This window comes from Ailuropoda melanoleuca, chromosome X (genome assembly GCF_002007445.2).
Source record: "Ailuropoda melanoleuca isolate Jingjing chromosome X, ASM200744v2, whole genome shotgun sequence".
Classification (NCBI taxonomy): domain Eukaryota; kingdom Metazoa; phylum Chordata; class Mammalia; order Carnivora; family Ursidae; genus Ailuropoda; species Ailuropoda melanoleuca.
The window spans coordinates 15,210,609-15,224,148 of record NC_048238.1 but is presented as its reverse complement, the minus strand read 5'-3'; the positions used below and the strand labels follow the sequence as shown (position 1 = coordinate 15,224,148).

At 36.5% G+C, this 13,540-nt stretch overlaps 1 protein-coding gene across 3 annotated transcripts in view; it reads right to left on the bottom strand.

Annotated features, from left to right (window-relative positions):
• Window positions 1-13,540, bottom strand: part of CDKL5 (cyclin dependent kinase like 5) — a 208,506-nt gene that overhangs the window by 43,103 nt on the left and 151,863 nt on the right. For all 3 annotated transcript variants that reach the window (XM_034649695.1, XM_034649697.1, XM_034649696.1), the window contains exons 5-8: window positions 12,232-12,368; window positions 7,363-7,483; window positions 5,359-5,418; window positions 2,058-2,148 (exon numbers count right to left, since the gene is read on the bottom strand). In XM_034649695.1, the coding sequence (XP_034505586.1) occupies window positions 2,058-2,148; window positions 5,359-5,418; window positions 7,363-7,483; window positions 12,232-12,368 (409 nt within the window). The remainder of the gene's footprint in view (window positions 1-2,057; window positions 2,149-5,358; window positions 5,419-7,362; window positions 7,484-12,231; window positions 12,369-13,540) is intronic.

The following is a 13,540-nucleotide window of genomic DNA, read 5'->3' as shown; positions in this document are numbered from 1 at the left end:
TGACTAACATAATATAATAAAAAATCATTAAAAAATAATAAAATAAAAAAAATTTTTTAAAAGCAAAAAAAAATAATATGGTTCTTCACCTAGTACTTGACAATCATTTAATTAGCAATATACAATTTGGCTCAAATTCACTATAGTCTCCATCTACTTTTGGTAGCTCCCACACATCTCTAAACATAACTGCAGTTTTCTGACAGGTATTATTAGGCAGGAAATACTCTCTGAAGGTCTATAATAAGGGTGTCCTCAGAATGAACTCTTTGGGGCCAACATATAGACAAAACCATAACATAAAAAGTCCTCTACCATACTTGAATCCTTGGATGGTGTTCTAAGGATGACCTACTTCATACTCATTTCTTCTTTGGCAAATCTGTCCAGTAAACTCAAATTCCAATCCCTCCCAAAAGAAAATGGATTATGCATCCCATTATGTCCAGATAGAGGTACAGAGAAAAAGAAACAAAGACAAACACAAAAGAAAATCAATTCTAAAACCAAGTTTAAAAATTAGCACAGAAATTCTAAAATCTATCCACACAAAGGGAAATAATAAAGTGACTAACCACCATTTGTTTCCCAAGATAAAGCAAGCTTTTGATTTAAGAAAAAAACAGTAGAACTTTCAATAACTGGTATCAATAATTCTTACATGCTCTATGTCAGCCATGAATCAAGAATTACAATCAGATGGTTGATAGACACTGGGAAATGGTGAGTATCAAAATAAACCCTCAGTGAGTAACTTACACACATATTCTTCAACAAAAGAAACACAGAAATTTGTATTCCTACTATATAAAAAGTATCTTTTAAAATTAAATTAATTAAATTTCTCAGGGCTCCTGGGTGGCTCCATGGGTTGAAGTGTCTGACTGCTGATTTCAGCTCAGGCCATGATCTCAGGGTCATGGGATGAAGCCTCGCGTGAAGCTCCACACTCAGCGCAGAGTCTACTCAGATTCTAAAGAGATGAAACCTAAAATTAGAGTACCAGTCATCATCACCACCATATCTCATTTTATTTGCAGAGTGTGCCTTCTTTCTCCATTCTTGGATGGTCCCCAAGAAGGAAATACAATGTAGGGAAAATAAGAAAATACTACAACTAAGGTAAGTAAAGAATTATTCATATAACTATGTGATCGAGTCTCAGGAGGATAGGCTCCTTCTTAGGCTCTCAAGTTAAAACATACTAAAAAGAAAAGAAGAATCTTATCAGAAAACCCTTTTCTGGGGTTAACAGATGAACGAAAGAGCACTGAAAGTGGAAGGGTGGGCCAAAGTGGATGGATGTGATGTTGCTGAGAAAAATCATCAATGCAGCGTGTTTGAATAGCCATTTATCATCAAACAGGATTTCTCTAGTCAGAAGAAAATTGGCAACTGCTTCAATACTTACATCATGTTTCTAGCAAAGTGGATGGATATAAGAGATACTTGATAACTGTTTGCTGAATGAATGAATGAATGAATGAACAAACCAACAGATAGGCCAGTCCTCCCAACAAGAGGTCAAGTTTATTTCTTCATCCCTTGAATCAGGGCTTGGCCATGTAACAGGCTTTGGCCGATGAGGCAAAAGCCATGCAAACAGAGGCTTGAAAACCACCCTTGCTTTGAGGCTTGCCCTCTTACTGCAGGGAATTTTTCTGTTATCACATGAAGCAACTTGGACTAGCCCACTGGAGGATGAGTCTCCATGGAACAGAGATAGTCTGTCCCAGCTGAGGCCTTGTAAACCAACCAGCCTCCAAATGATCTGCTGAATGACTGCAGCTACCTGAGTGATTCCCATTGAGACCAGCATAAGAACAATCCAGCTGAACTTCAATTACTGACTCCCTCAAATCACTGGTACCCAGAATTGTGAGCAAATAAAACGGTGTTTGTTTTATACCATTAAGTTTTGGGGTGATTTGTTACACTGCAATAGGTAACGGGTATTTAATAAACTAAGGGTCTTATCTTCCATAGATGATCCCAAAGCTAATGATATACGATAAGCAGATATATAAATGTCATTTTATTTGGGGAAGGTAACTTACCCAAGTAAGAGTTCTGGGGACCGATACCACCTGGTGGCCACATATTCTGTATAATTAGCATTATTGCCTTCTGATAAATTCCGAGCAAAACCTGAAAGACAGAAAAACCCAAACGTATAACTTTGAAAAAGAAATAATAACTTCATATTGGCAAGGTATTTCAGTGCTAGTCATATTTTAAGGAAACATTAAAAGAATGTAATGACTGGTATTGAATGGGCTGTTTATTAATGGTGCCTTTGTTATTTTAAAACATTAGTCCATTCATATGCCAATTAAAATATACAGTGTATTCACTTAAAAAAACCAGTCTCCTCTTACATTAAAGAAATCCATATTTTTGAAGTCATCACATGCTTTTATAAGCATTCAGAGCATACTTTTAAGTCAGCTCTGTCAATAAATGCAAATCTTAGGAACAAAATGAAGTCCCTACAAGAGCCCAAGTCAAAGCTAAAATATCCTGTCACAAATGGTCATTATATTTTTTTTCCCAAAGATTTTTTATTTATTTACTTGACAGAGAGAGGTCACAGAGGAAGAGGGAGAAGCAGACTCCCCACTGAGCAGGGACCCCGAAACGAGACTTAATCCCAGGACCCCGGGATCATGATCTGAGCCGAAGGCAGACGCTCAACCAATTGAGCCAGTCATTAGATTCTGATACGTGGGACTTAACATACTATTTGTAGATCTACTGTTGCTGATCAGTTCTAGCCATTATATATATAAACAACTAATGGTTGGCAATGATGGAAACTAAGCAGGCCAAAATTATTTTCATCTCCTAATGTGACTGAGAAGCATATTAGGGGTATCTTAATTACTTACAGACTCTATCGATAATTATTTTCCCTCCAAACCCTTTCAAAAGGTTTTGGGGCCAAAAAATAAGCCAGCAGGTAAGCTAATTACTCACCTAACTCACAAAAAGCACTATGGATAGTCACAAAGAACCAGAACATTAAAATTAGGGGTAAAAATTAAGGTGTAGTTTTGAAAAATAGAAAATAGTGTAACAGTAAAAAATAAAAACAACCACAGCAAAAAACAAAGCCCTAACTTCAGTTAATCAATACTTCTTCATAAGACATATTTGGAAGAAATATTCCTATTTTCAAATGGGATTCATCAAGGTGACAAAGGAGCCCGGTGCTCTGGGAGGGAAAGCAGTTCAGAAGTGATCACTGGGGATGCGTAGGGCACAGAGAACCACATGCAGTGCAGCCATGTGAAATTTCCTTACCACTTCAAATTGTCTTTCCTTTAAGAAATGATGCTGGGGGTGCCTGGGTGGCTCAGTTGGTTAAGTGTACAACTCTTGATTTCAGCTCAGGTCATGATCTCAAGGTCCTGGGATCAAGCCCTGAGTCTGGCTCCATGCTCAGTAGGAAGTCTGCTTGAGAATTCTCTCTCCCTCTCCTTTTGCCCCCACTCACACACACACACACTCTCTCTACCCCCCAAAATACATAAATAAATCTTGAAAAAAGAAAAGAAATGACACCAGACCAAGGATACTCTTTTCCTATTATTAACCGTTCTATAGGCATCTCTTTTGTATTTATAACTTGTTTACAAACTTCAGTCATTTGGGAGTTTAAGCAGATCACCAACCCATAGAATCATGGATGCATAGTAAAGGTCGTATGAGGTGCACAAAATCTCAGTAATTGATGGTAGTCACAATTATGGACAGGAATTGAGAAATGGAACCATAAATATTCCTGAAAATGGTAATACTAAGAAAGTGCTAAAAATGTCAAGGTCAAAATCTTTTAAATAACTGTATTTTGGTATTTCTTTTTTATTCTTTTAAGCACTTAAGATGTTTAAAATATAGCAGGCCTCTTTGCAATATTCCTTATAAAGTATGAAAAAATTTAAGCCCAGTAAAACATTTTTCCGCAGGCAAGCAGGTTCATAATAATCAAATTCTTTGCAAACACCGAGTGAAAACAGTTACACATGCTTCTAATAGCTACACTGGACAAAACTCGTCATTCACAGAGTGCATTCTTAGTATGTTTCTATTTCTCAATTGTTCGAGCCACCTCCGAGGTACTAATCTAACTTATGCTTATGAAAGGAGACGAATTCTCACTTATATGTAAAGGTTTACAATATTTATTATACTTGAATATATGAAAAAAATAACATTAAAAAAGTCAAGTTGTTATTTTTCAGCATATGGATTAGACAAAGGATTTTTTTTAAAGTGACCCAGAACTTAAACACACTAATTTATAGTTTTAAAACGTTTTTGAATTATTTTAACTTAAATTTTTAATAGCACTTAATACAGTTTTACATATATAGAAAAGAATGCACAATTTTCTACTAGGAGAGAATATAATTCAAAAGCTTCCTTATACAATCAACCAGGATCTGGAATATTACACATCAATCACTAACCTCACTCACTGAACATTTAAAGGGAATAAATGGAATTGTTCTAAAAATGCCCTTGACCTTTACAGGTAGGTAACTATTGCATATGCATGATACATATGTATTTACCTACGTATATCGTGTGTTTATGATTATACCTAAAATAATTTCCATCAATGTTTAAAATACTTTAAAAATATTCTTTTATTCTACCCAAAACAGAAGGCATAGTGGTATTTCCTAGAAAATTGGTTTTTTTGGATTAAGTGCTGGGTTTTGAATATATGCATGTGCATTTATTCGCTTTGCATTCTCATTAAACAAATACTGCATTATGAATTTTTTTTTTAAAGATTTTTTAATTTATTTATTCGACAGAGATAGAGACAGCCAGCGAGAGAGGGAACACAAGCAGGGGGAGTGGGAGAGGAAGAAGCAGGCTCATAGAGGAAGAGCCTGATGTGGGGCTCGATCCCATAACGCCGGGATCACGCCCTGAGCCGAAGGCAGACGCTTAACCGCTGTGCCACCCAGGCGCCCCNAGCCAGCGAGAGAGGGAACACAAGCAGGGGGAGTGGGAGAGGAAGAAGCAGGCTCATAGAGGAAGAGCCTGATGTGGGGCTCGATCCCATAACGCCGGGATCACGCCCTGAGCTGAAGGCAGACGCTTAACCGCTATGCCACCCAGGCGCCCCTGCATTATGAATTTTTAAAAAGAGTAGACAACACTATGCAAAGAGAGTATAGTATTTTCCCAGCAATCAATTTTTCAACATATGACCCAACAGAATATTCCTCTGCTAACTGAAGTCAAACCATAAAAAAAATACTTTTACTAAGCCTTTAAAAGCTACCTATGTGTTATATTAAATTAATTCTACTTATAGGGCTCAATTTTTTTTTAACTTACCAAAATCACAGAGTTTCAAAACATCATTGTGGCTGATTAAGAGATTTTCTGGCTTTATATCTGAAGTACAAAGATGGAAAAAACAATTATTAAAAAATGTTCCATGGACTGCTGATTGACACTATTGGATCACTACAACAGCACCTAATTAGAAATACCCAGAGTAATGTGAATAGAAATCTGTGGCAGTGAAAAGCAGGGTAACACAATTTTTGCTGATACATAAAAGTTTCAACTAATTTCTTTTTGAGAAACATGAAGACCCACAATTTAAAAAAATATTTTTCCTTTTAAATCTTAAAGGTATTAATGAGATCTCTGAAAGGAATTTAAGAATCACTGAATCTAGGTCACCACATTTCAAGGAACTATCCTACTTTACAAAGTACTAATAACAAATTTTTGGAGATAGAATATAAAATTCTTGGAGATAGAACATAAAAAAACGTTCATACCACAAGATACCTTAAAAACACATATAAGTAGCTAGCGGTATATTTACTAGAGGAAAAACTATATAAAAAATTGAATTTGTTGTGATTTTCTATATGATGTCTATATTTACATATCTCTCTAGCTTTTCTGTGTGGTTCACAATTATAAATGTCTAATGCTGTGGTTATACTGGATGAGTCAAGAAAAGATTTCTCATTTTTTCCATGAATCTTCAGAAGATGTGGTGGGAGCTGAGTAGAAATATACAGAAAATGCTGTTTAATTCCTGCCTTGGGAGGCATCTCTCAATTCTAATTTTAGTACCCATCGTTTATATCAGATGGCAGAGGTGAAAATGGAAAAAGGGAAGAGATAGGAGCAAAATCTGTAGATTTCAGAATCATGGTTTCTACTGCTAATTCACAACCATTGATGTATTACTATATATTTAACCAAATCACAGCATCACGATAGAAATGCAGCTAAATCAGTTCCTTATTAAAAGCCTCATATTGTAGTATAGACTGTTATAAGAATCGTTACCCTAGACATTAGATATGCAGTTGACTTGGAGAGCTATCTATACCACCACCAACCTTGATAAGTTAACTGGTATGAAAGTCAAATCCAAGAGAAACATAAAATGTCTTTTTCTAGATATAATAGGAGTTGGCATTCTTCACATGACCTTTAAGCTATTCTTAAAGTGAGACTATTTTTAAAGTGATATGCTTGTGTGTTTGTATAGGTAAATTAAAATGTAGTATTCATTTATCTGATAATTCAGAGACAAGAAGTAGATATTTTAACATTTTCTGATAAACATCTTCTGGCTTCATTATTTTATCAGTATGTGTCCCATTACTGTAAAACTCTGGAATTCAAGAGAGATTATCAGGAGAAGATAAACAGTGTAGAGTCAAAGACCGTGCTGAGAAAGTAATTTCCCTTTTATTACTATAAACCACCCACCTCACAGCAATAAAGGACAAAATAAAACAGTTTATGCAACTCGTGACCTTTATGCAAGGTTGATCACGCCTACAACTTGCAATAGGCACTTTTCACTAACAGGTAGGGAAATTCAGGAAGTGAAGGTATATACCAGACGTGGTTGGTCTACGAGGGAATGAGAGGTGACTGTCAATGGGGGTCAGTGACCACCTTTAAAGCCTTATTCCGGGTGGTTTCAAATTTTCTGGTCTACCAGAAGGACCAAAAGGCAACAGAGAACATCCCTTTGCTCTTTTTGCCCAAAGTAAACCTTAAAGTTCCTATTGGTTGAGTTCTTTATATCCCTAGGCATTTCTAAAGTTGAGAATAGATCTGGTTATACAAACAGAGATCGCACCGTAATATCCAAATAAACCTGCAGTCCATCCTTTTGGTGATACAAAAGGAGACTTGGAAGGTGAACGACATCTCATATCCTGTACTTTTAAAATGTATTTAATTTAAATGGAACGTCAGTGCCTACGGAAATACTCTTAAGACAGTAATATATAAAATATTTCATTGTTAACTCTGATCTTTTCTTAATATTTTCCATTTCAAAAATTCCATACTTACCTCTATGGACAATATCATTCTTATGGCACCAGTGAATAGCTTTGATTAACTGATAGATGTAACTTTTAACTTTTTCAGGTGGAACTCCATTTGGCATTTCTTCCAGCAATTCAAGCATATTCTAAAAATTAAATAGGGAGCCATTAATCTCCACAAATTAGGCCGGCCCATAAATCATGTATTAACAATTTAAAAAAGAGTCCTCGATGATAATTCACCCAATACACAGTATGCATTTTTAAAAACTGTTTTGTTTTCCATCTACAATCTTTTTCAAGCAGAAGCAGGATACTGTATGAAATCAAAGTTCTCTTTTAAGAGAAATTCCATTTTTACTACTCCCCAGTGCTGCCCCAAATAATAACCCTGGCACTTTCCTCTCTCCTTAAAACCTTTCAGGCATCACTTTAGAATACTTCCAAGGGAAAAGCAATACAAAGTAGAGATAAGATGCTGTGATGTATAAAGGAGAGGGGAAAGAGTCATTTTAACACAGCCCACTATGTATGTTTAATAGAACCTTGCAATAAAATCAAGACTTGAAAATATTTCTAGAACACCTGGAAAATATTTTTAAAAGAAAATGATCCCTAAGATTAGAAGTGATCCATGCAATCAGTACAAAAATTAAGACAGGCTAGAAAATGTTGCTGAAATAAACACTGACAGACCCCCAACAAATCAAGTTTTGAAACTTTCAGTCTGGAGTCAGAGACAATTCTAAAATTCATGCAAAATTTTTTATTAAGTAGAGACTCCACTTCACCAGTCTCCACTGAATTTCCAGAGTAACCACACATTTTCCATTCCCTCTGTAAAGTACAACACTAAGGACCACAGCATGATTAGAGTTTATTCTTTGTAGACGACCGTCTAGGAAAGCAGGTCTCTGTGGATCTGTGGATCTCTTGGGGGTGGTTACCAGATCTTGCAGAAGGCCCATAAAGTCAAAACTATATTCATAGCAACACTCAGCTCGTTGGCTCTTTCACTATGTTTGTATTTACACTGATGACTTAAAGCAAGGATGGGTGAACTGGTGACACCTTAGCATAAATCAAGGCATTGGATTCTTCAATGCTACACTCTCGCAGTTATTAAAAAAAAAAAAAAAAAAAAAAGACAAAAAGCCAGTTTTAGTTAAGGATGTCTTTCTTTGATGAAGCAGTGAAAATTACTGCTTGTATTAAATTTCAACTTTTGAGTATGTGTCTTTTTAGGAATCTATATGATAAAATGAAGAATGCCCATAAAGCACTTCTTCACATAACAAAGCAAGATAGTTGTGAAGAAAATCACTTGAGTGACTTGAGTTGCAAGCTGAACTAGCTGCTTGTTTTTGGTAGAACACCATTTCTTACTTGAAAGAATGACCCACAACCGTATTTATGTTAACATGTAATGGGACTGTTATTGTTATTCTTAAATGAATTAATAATTTATATTGCTCAATTTTGACTCATAGTATGATAAATATTAATAGATAAAACCCATATAAATAATAAGCACTTAGGGTCTCCAATAATGTTAAGAGTGTAGGAGTTGTAAGACCAAAAAGTTAGAAAACCTGCTTGCTCTAATACAACCTCCAGTTGAGCTGCATACATACAATCGTTTGTTTATAACACTTTCAAACCTATTTATAACAGATGCACTTGTTATTTTAATACAATTAAATATCATATAACCATTGAAATAATGTTTTAAATAGAGTTGCTGTTTTTAAGAAAACAAAGTTTAATACTTCGGAAAGACTTAATAAAGGAAACCCACTAAACATACTGTTGCCTAATCAAATGGGAGTGCAACAACTATAAAACTCTGGCAGGGGACAGGTGGTGATGGTGATAAGGATTCTGCACTGAGATTGCTTTACAATGTTTTTAAGCTTTTGCTTCACTTTAAAGATGCTCTCACAGGCTTTCATAGTTGATGCATTATGGGTATGATGTATTTAAGAAAGACTCATCAGAACTCCAACAGAAGACAGATACTCAAAAGGCCTTGACCCTACCTCTAAAGAGTAGTAAATGAATATATATTTTAAGTTAAAATGTTTGAAGTATGTATGCATCATTTTTTAATGATTCTCTACTTAAATTGCCTTTTTCAATTAACAAATGCATAGGAGGTCCCAAATGCACACGAGGAATAAGAGGGTTTTGCAATACAGAAAATAAACTGTGTGTCTCATTTCATATTACACTCTAAATTCTTCAGTGGCAGAGAAGAATGCCCCTCAATATCCATTCTTCCCTTAGCCCACAGTAATACAATTTGTAAGTGGATGCACAGGTGCTCAGAATGAAAAGTACATTTCCCCTCTGCTTTGCAGTTAGGGTGGCCATGAAACTAAGTCCTGGCCAATAGGATGTGATAGCTGGTGCCTGATCTTGACCTTAAGAACAAGGGACACATCCCAGGAGTGGTAGAGCAGAAAGGCAGAAGCCATCTAGGCCTCCTATGGCTAAGGAGCAGTGTTACCATACCAGGTACTACCTACCTTTGTATTTGTATGTGAGGAAGAAGGAAATTTCTATTTTGTTTAAGCCACTATAATCCTGTATCTCTGTAACAACCCCCTACCCTTTAAGAGTATCATTTTCCTGCCCTCTTGAGACTCTTTGTTAATCGTTAGGCACTACCACTGATGGGAGGTCACCTACCACTGAAAAACCACAGGGTCAGGGCAAGAATCACAGGCCTGCGGGGACACAATATGGGAGCTCTGGTAGCAGCTCTGCCACTTATCAGTAGAGAGATCTCAGACATGACAAATTACCTGGTACACAGAGGTAATTTCCCCATTTGTTCATATTAAATTGTTATTAATCGTGAACCATCACCATGAGCAGAACAGAAATAAAAAAGACAAACTGAAATAGATCTGTCAGAATTTCATTATTTGGCAGTGAAAACTGCAAACTGCATGATTATTCTTGACAACTAAAAAATAATATAAAGAGGTTCTGATTTTTACAGCAATCCTTTTTTATAACTTTTTAATGAGCATCAAATTTCAGTTTAATTTTGGTGGGGAAGGTCCCTTAGGAAAATACCTAAATTGACACAGGAAAAGAAACCTTAAGGGGCACGTGGGTGGCTTAGTCGGTTAGGTGTCCGACTCTTGATTTCAGCTCAGGTCATGGTCTCAGGATTGTAGGACTGAGCCCCGCGTCGGGCTCCACTCAGGGCGTGGAGCCTGCTTGGGATTCTCTCGCTGCCTCTTCCCCTCACCACCCCCTCAAAATATAAAGATCTGTCTTCTTTTAAAAAAAAGAAAAAGAAAGCTTTAAGCAGATTTTGGAAAAGAAACATAAAACAGTGTTTTAAAATGACAAAGAAACTTATACTCTTCAAGTTTTGCTTGAAATGAAGTTACTACATCTATTTATTTTCATTAGAAAAATAATTTGTAAAGGCTGAATTAATTCAAAAGCCACATTCCTGGTCCATCATCATGGCAACACTGCTTTCTATTTTGTAATGATGATGGTGGTGATGACATTGTCATTTATGCCACAGAAAGCAGCTGGCAAACATAACCCTCTCCAGTATTCACCTTCTTTAGAAAGCCTTATTTTATAATTTAGAAATTCCTCATTTTATCATGTAGATTCCTACAAAGACATGTACTCAAGAAGTGAAATTTAATAAAAGTAATAATTTTTACTGTTGTTTAGATTATAACAGGAAATCAGGAGCCACATATTTATTCATCAAGGAAATCTCCAAAAGGTCCATCTGGCTCCAGTTTATCCTACTCTTGTTAAGGTAATTATTTCAGTTTTAGACAATTATCAACCACTGAAGGGCAGCTGCCCGCAAATAAATTCAAAGACACATGTATTGATTACTATAGCATACACTTGCCCTTAGGCCACACATCATTAAAATTGTCACTAATAGTTACCAATTTAAAAAAAATACTAAAGTATGCAGACAATTTGAACTGTGTATACTTTTCCCCTTTTCTCCAAGGCTTCCAATCCGTTATTTGTGGCCTCATCTACCTCTCCTCAAGCCTCACCGTATGCCTCCTGGCACATCTTCTTCCCTTAAAGCCAAAGCACTGGCAATTCACAAAAGGTTGCTCCATGAGCCCACTCATTTGCCACTGTAGGTCTGATTTAGGCAGCCATCCTAGGCTCGCAGGCTGCCTTACACACCTCTGTCATCCTATGTCATCACTGTCAATTTACTTGTCTCTCCCTCAGAGGCCTTGCCTAGGTTTAATTTAAATAAACCAAGTCTAAAAATTACTTTTTTAAAACATCAGAAGCCAAATTAATTCACTGTTGAAATGTATGATGATCTCTGTATATTTAAATTGCACAAAATACTTCAATAGATTTCAGGGCTTCTAACAATTATGGATAATAATCTCATTTTTAAAATACTAAGATTATGGGGCTCCTGGGTGGCACAGCGGTTAAGCGTCTGCCTTCGGCTCAGGGCGTGATCCCGGCGTTGTGGGATCGAGCCCCACATCAGGCTCCTCCGCTATGAGCCTGCTTCTTCTTCTCCCACTCCCCCTGCCTGTGTTCCCTCTCTCGCTGGCTGTCTCTATCTCTGTCGAATAGATAAATAAAATCTTTAAAAAAATAAAAATAAAATACTAAGATTATGAGTACATTGACAAATCACATGAGGTAATAATGCTTCCTTGAATATTGTCAGAAACAACCCTAAATAAAAGAATCAGGCAGGGGCGCCTGGCTGGCTCAGTTGGTAGGGCATGCGACTCTTGATCTCAGGGTCATGAATTTGAGCCACATGCTGGGTGTAGAGATTACTTTAAAAAATTAAAATAAAAGTAAAAAAAAAAAAAAGAATCAGGCAAATCTCCTGATTTAATTAGTGACTTACTTTTTCAACATACTCAAACACCAAGTACAATTTCCCCCTCCGACGAAAGGCTTCCTTCAGCTCCACGATGTTTTCCTGCTTGAGAGTACGAAGCATTTTAAGCTCTCGTAAAGTCGTTTCCTTGACTTCTTCATTTTCTAGAATGTAAACAATGGTAAATAGGGTAAAATTAAAGCTTTCGAGCTACTGTTCAAAGAATTCTAACAGTGAAAACATACCAATTTCACTTTCCACTTCGAGTACTTCTGCATAAGAAGTTCAAGGATGGAAGATTAAATATCATATTTTCTTGTTGAAAGGATCAAGAATTAGCATCTTACAGAAGAAAACGCTTACTTGACCAGCATGAACCTAATTTTCTGCTTGTGTTTTCTTATACTGCGTATTGCAAAGTATATGTATAAACACAGACTGACAGATATGACAATTGAATCCACTGTCATTTTCATTCTAACACTACATACTGAGAAAGAAGGAGTTTAAAAGGTTAAGAAAGAATCAACTCTATCAGTGTGCAGAGGAGCCTCTATCCAGCATCTGTAGCAGCTGAGGTTTTTAACTCTGGCCTGTAGTTTTGGCTTTAAAGAGCATTTTATTCTTCAGGCTGCACTTGAGTCACCTCAGTGAGCAGAGGTCACTTACCAGGCAGCCACAGCACAGCTCATAGTCAAGTTGCAGGAATTTCTAAGAGTGTCTGATCTCTCTGAACAGCAGCTGCTATAGGTCCCTGCTGTCTTTCTGTGGCATGTCCATCTGTCCACCCCAGATGATGTAGCCGTACTGGGATGGAGAACTTTCGCTGAACCAATATACCCTTCCATATCATCAACTTCACTCATGATAGGCCCCACAGGCATGGAGAAGGACAGAAATCACATTAACTCTAATGGATGAAATGGCAGGGGAGTAGGGAAGGTAATACTTTATTTTAAATGAGTTTTTATGATACCTTCAGATTTAGCCTAGAAATTCTAACTACCATGTTTACATATACACATACATGCATGCACACGCACACTCACACAAGAATACAGGTTCATAATCCTTTATCTGCAACTTCAAAAATCAGTCTAAAAACTGAACACTTTTTCCAAGTTTATGGCAAATCTCTTTAGAAGTAAAACCTGAACTGGCACGAGACAACTTATATACTTTGTTTATCCCACTTAGTATGAATATTCATATGTTTGCTTCGGAAATAGTACCTGATTACAAGGTGCTAAAGCAGCATGCCATATTTCCATTCTAAACTCCAAAAGTTATTCTAATTCTAAAACACATTTGGCCCAAGGTTTGGGGTCAGAGTCAA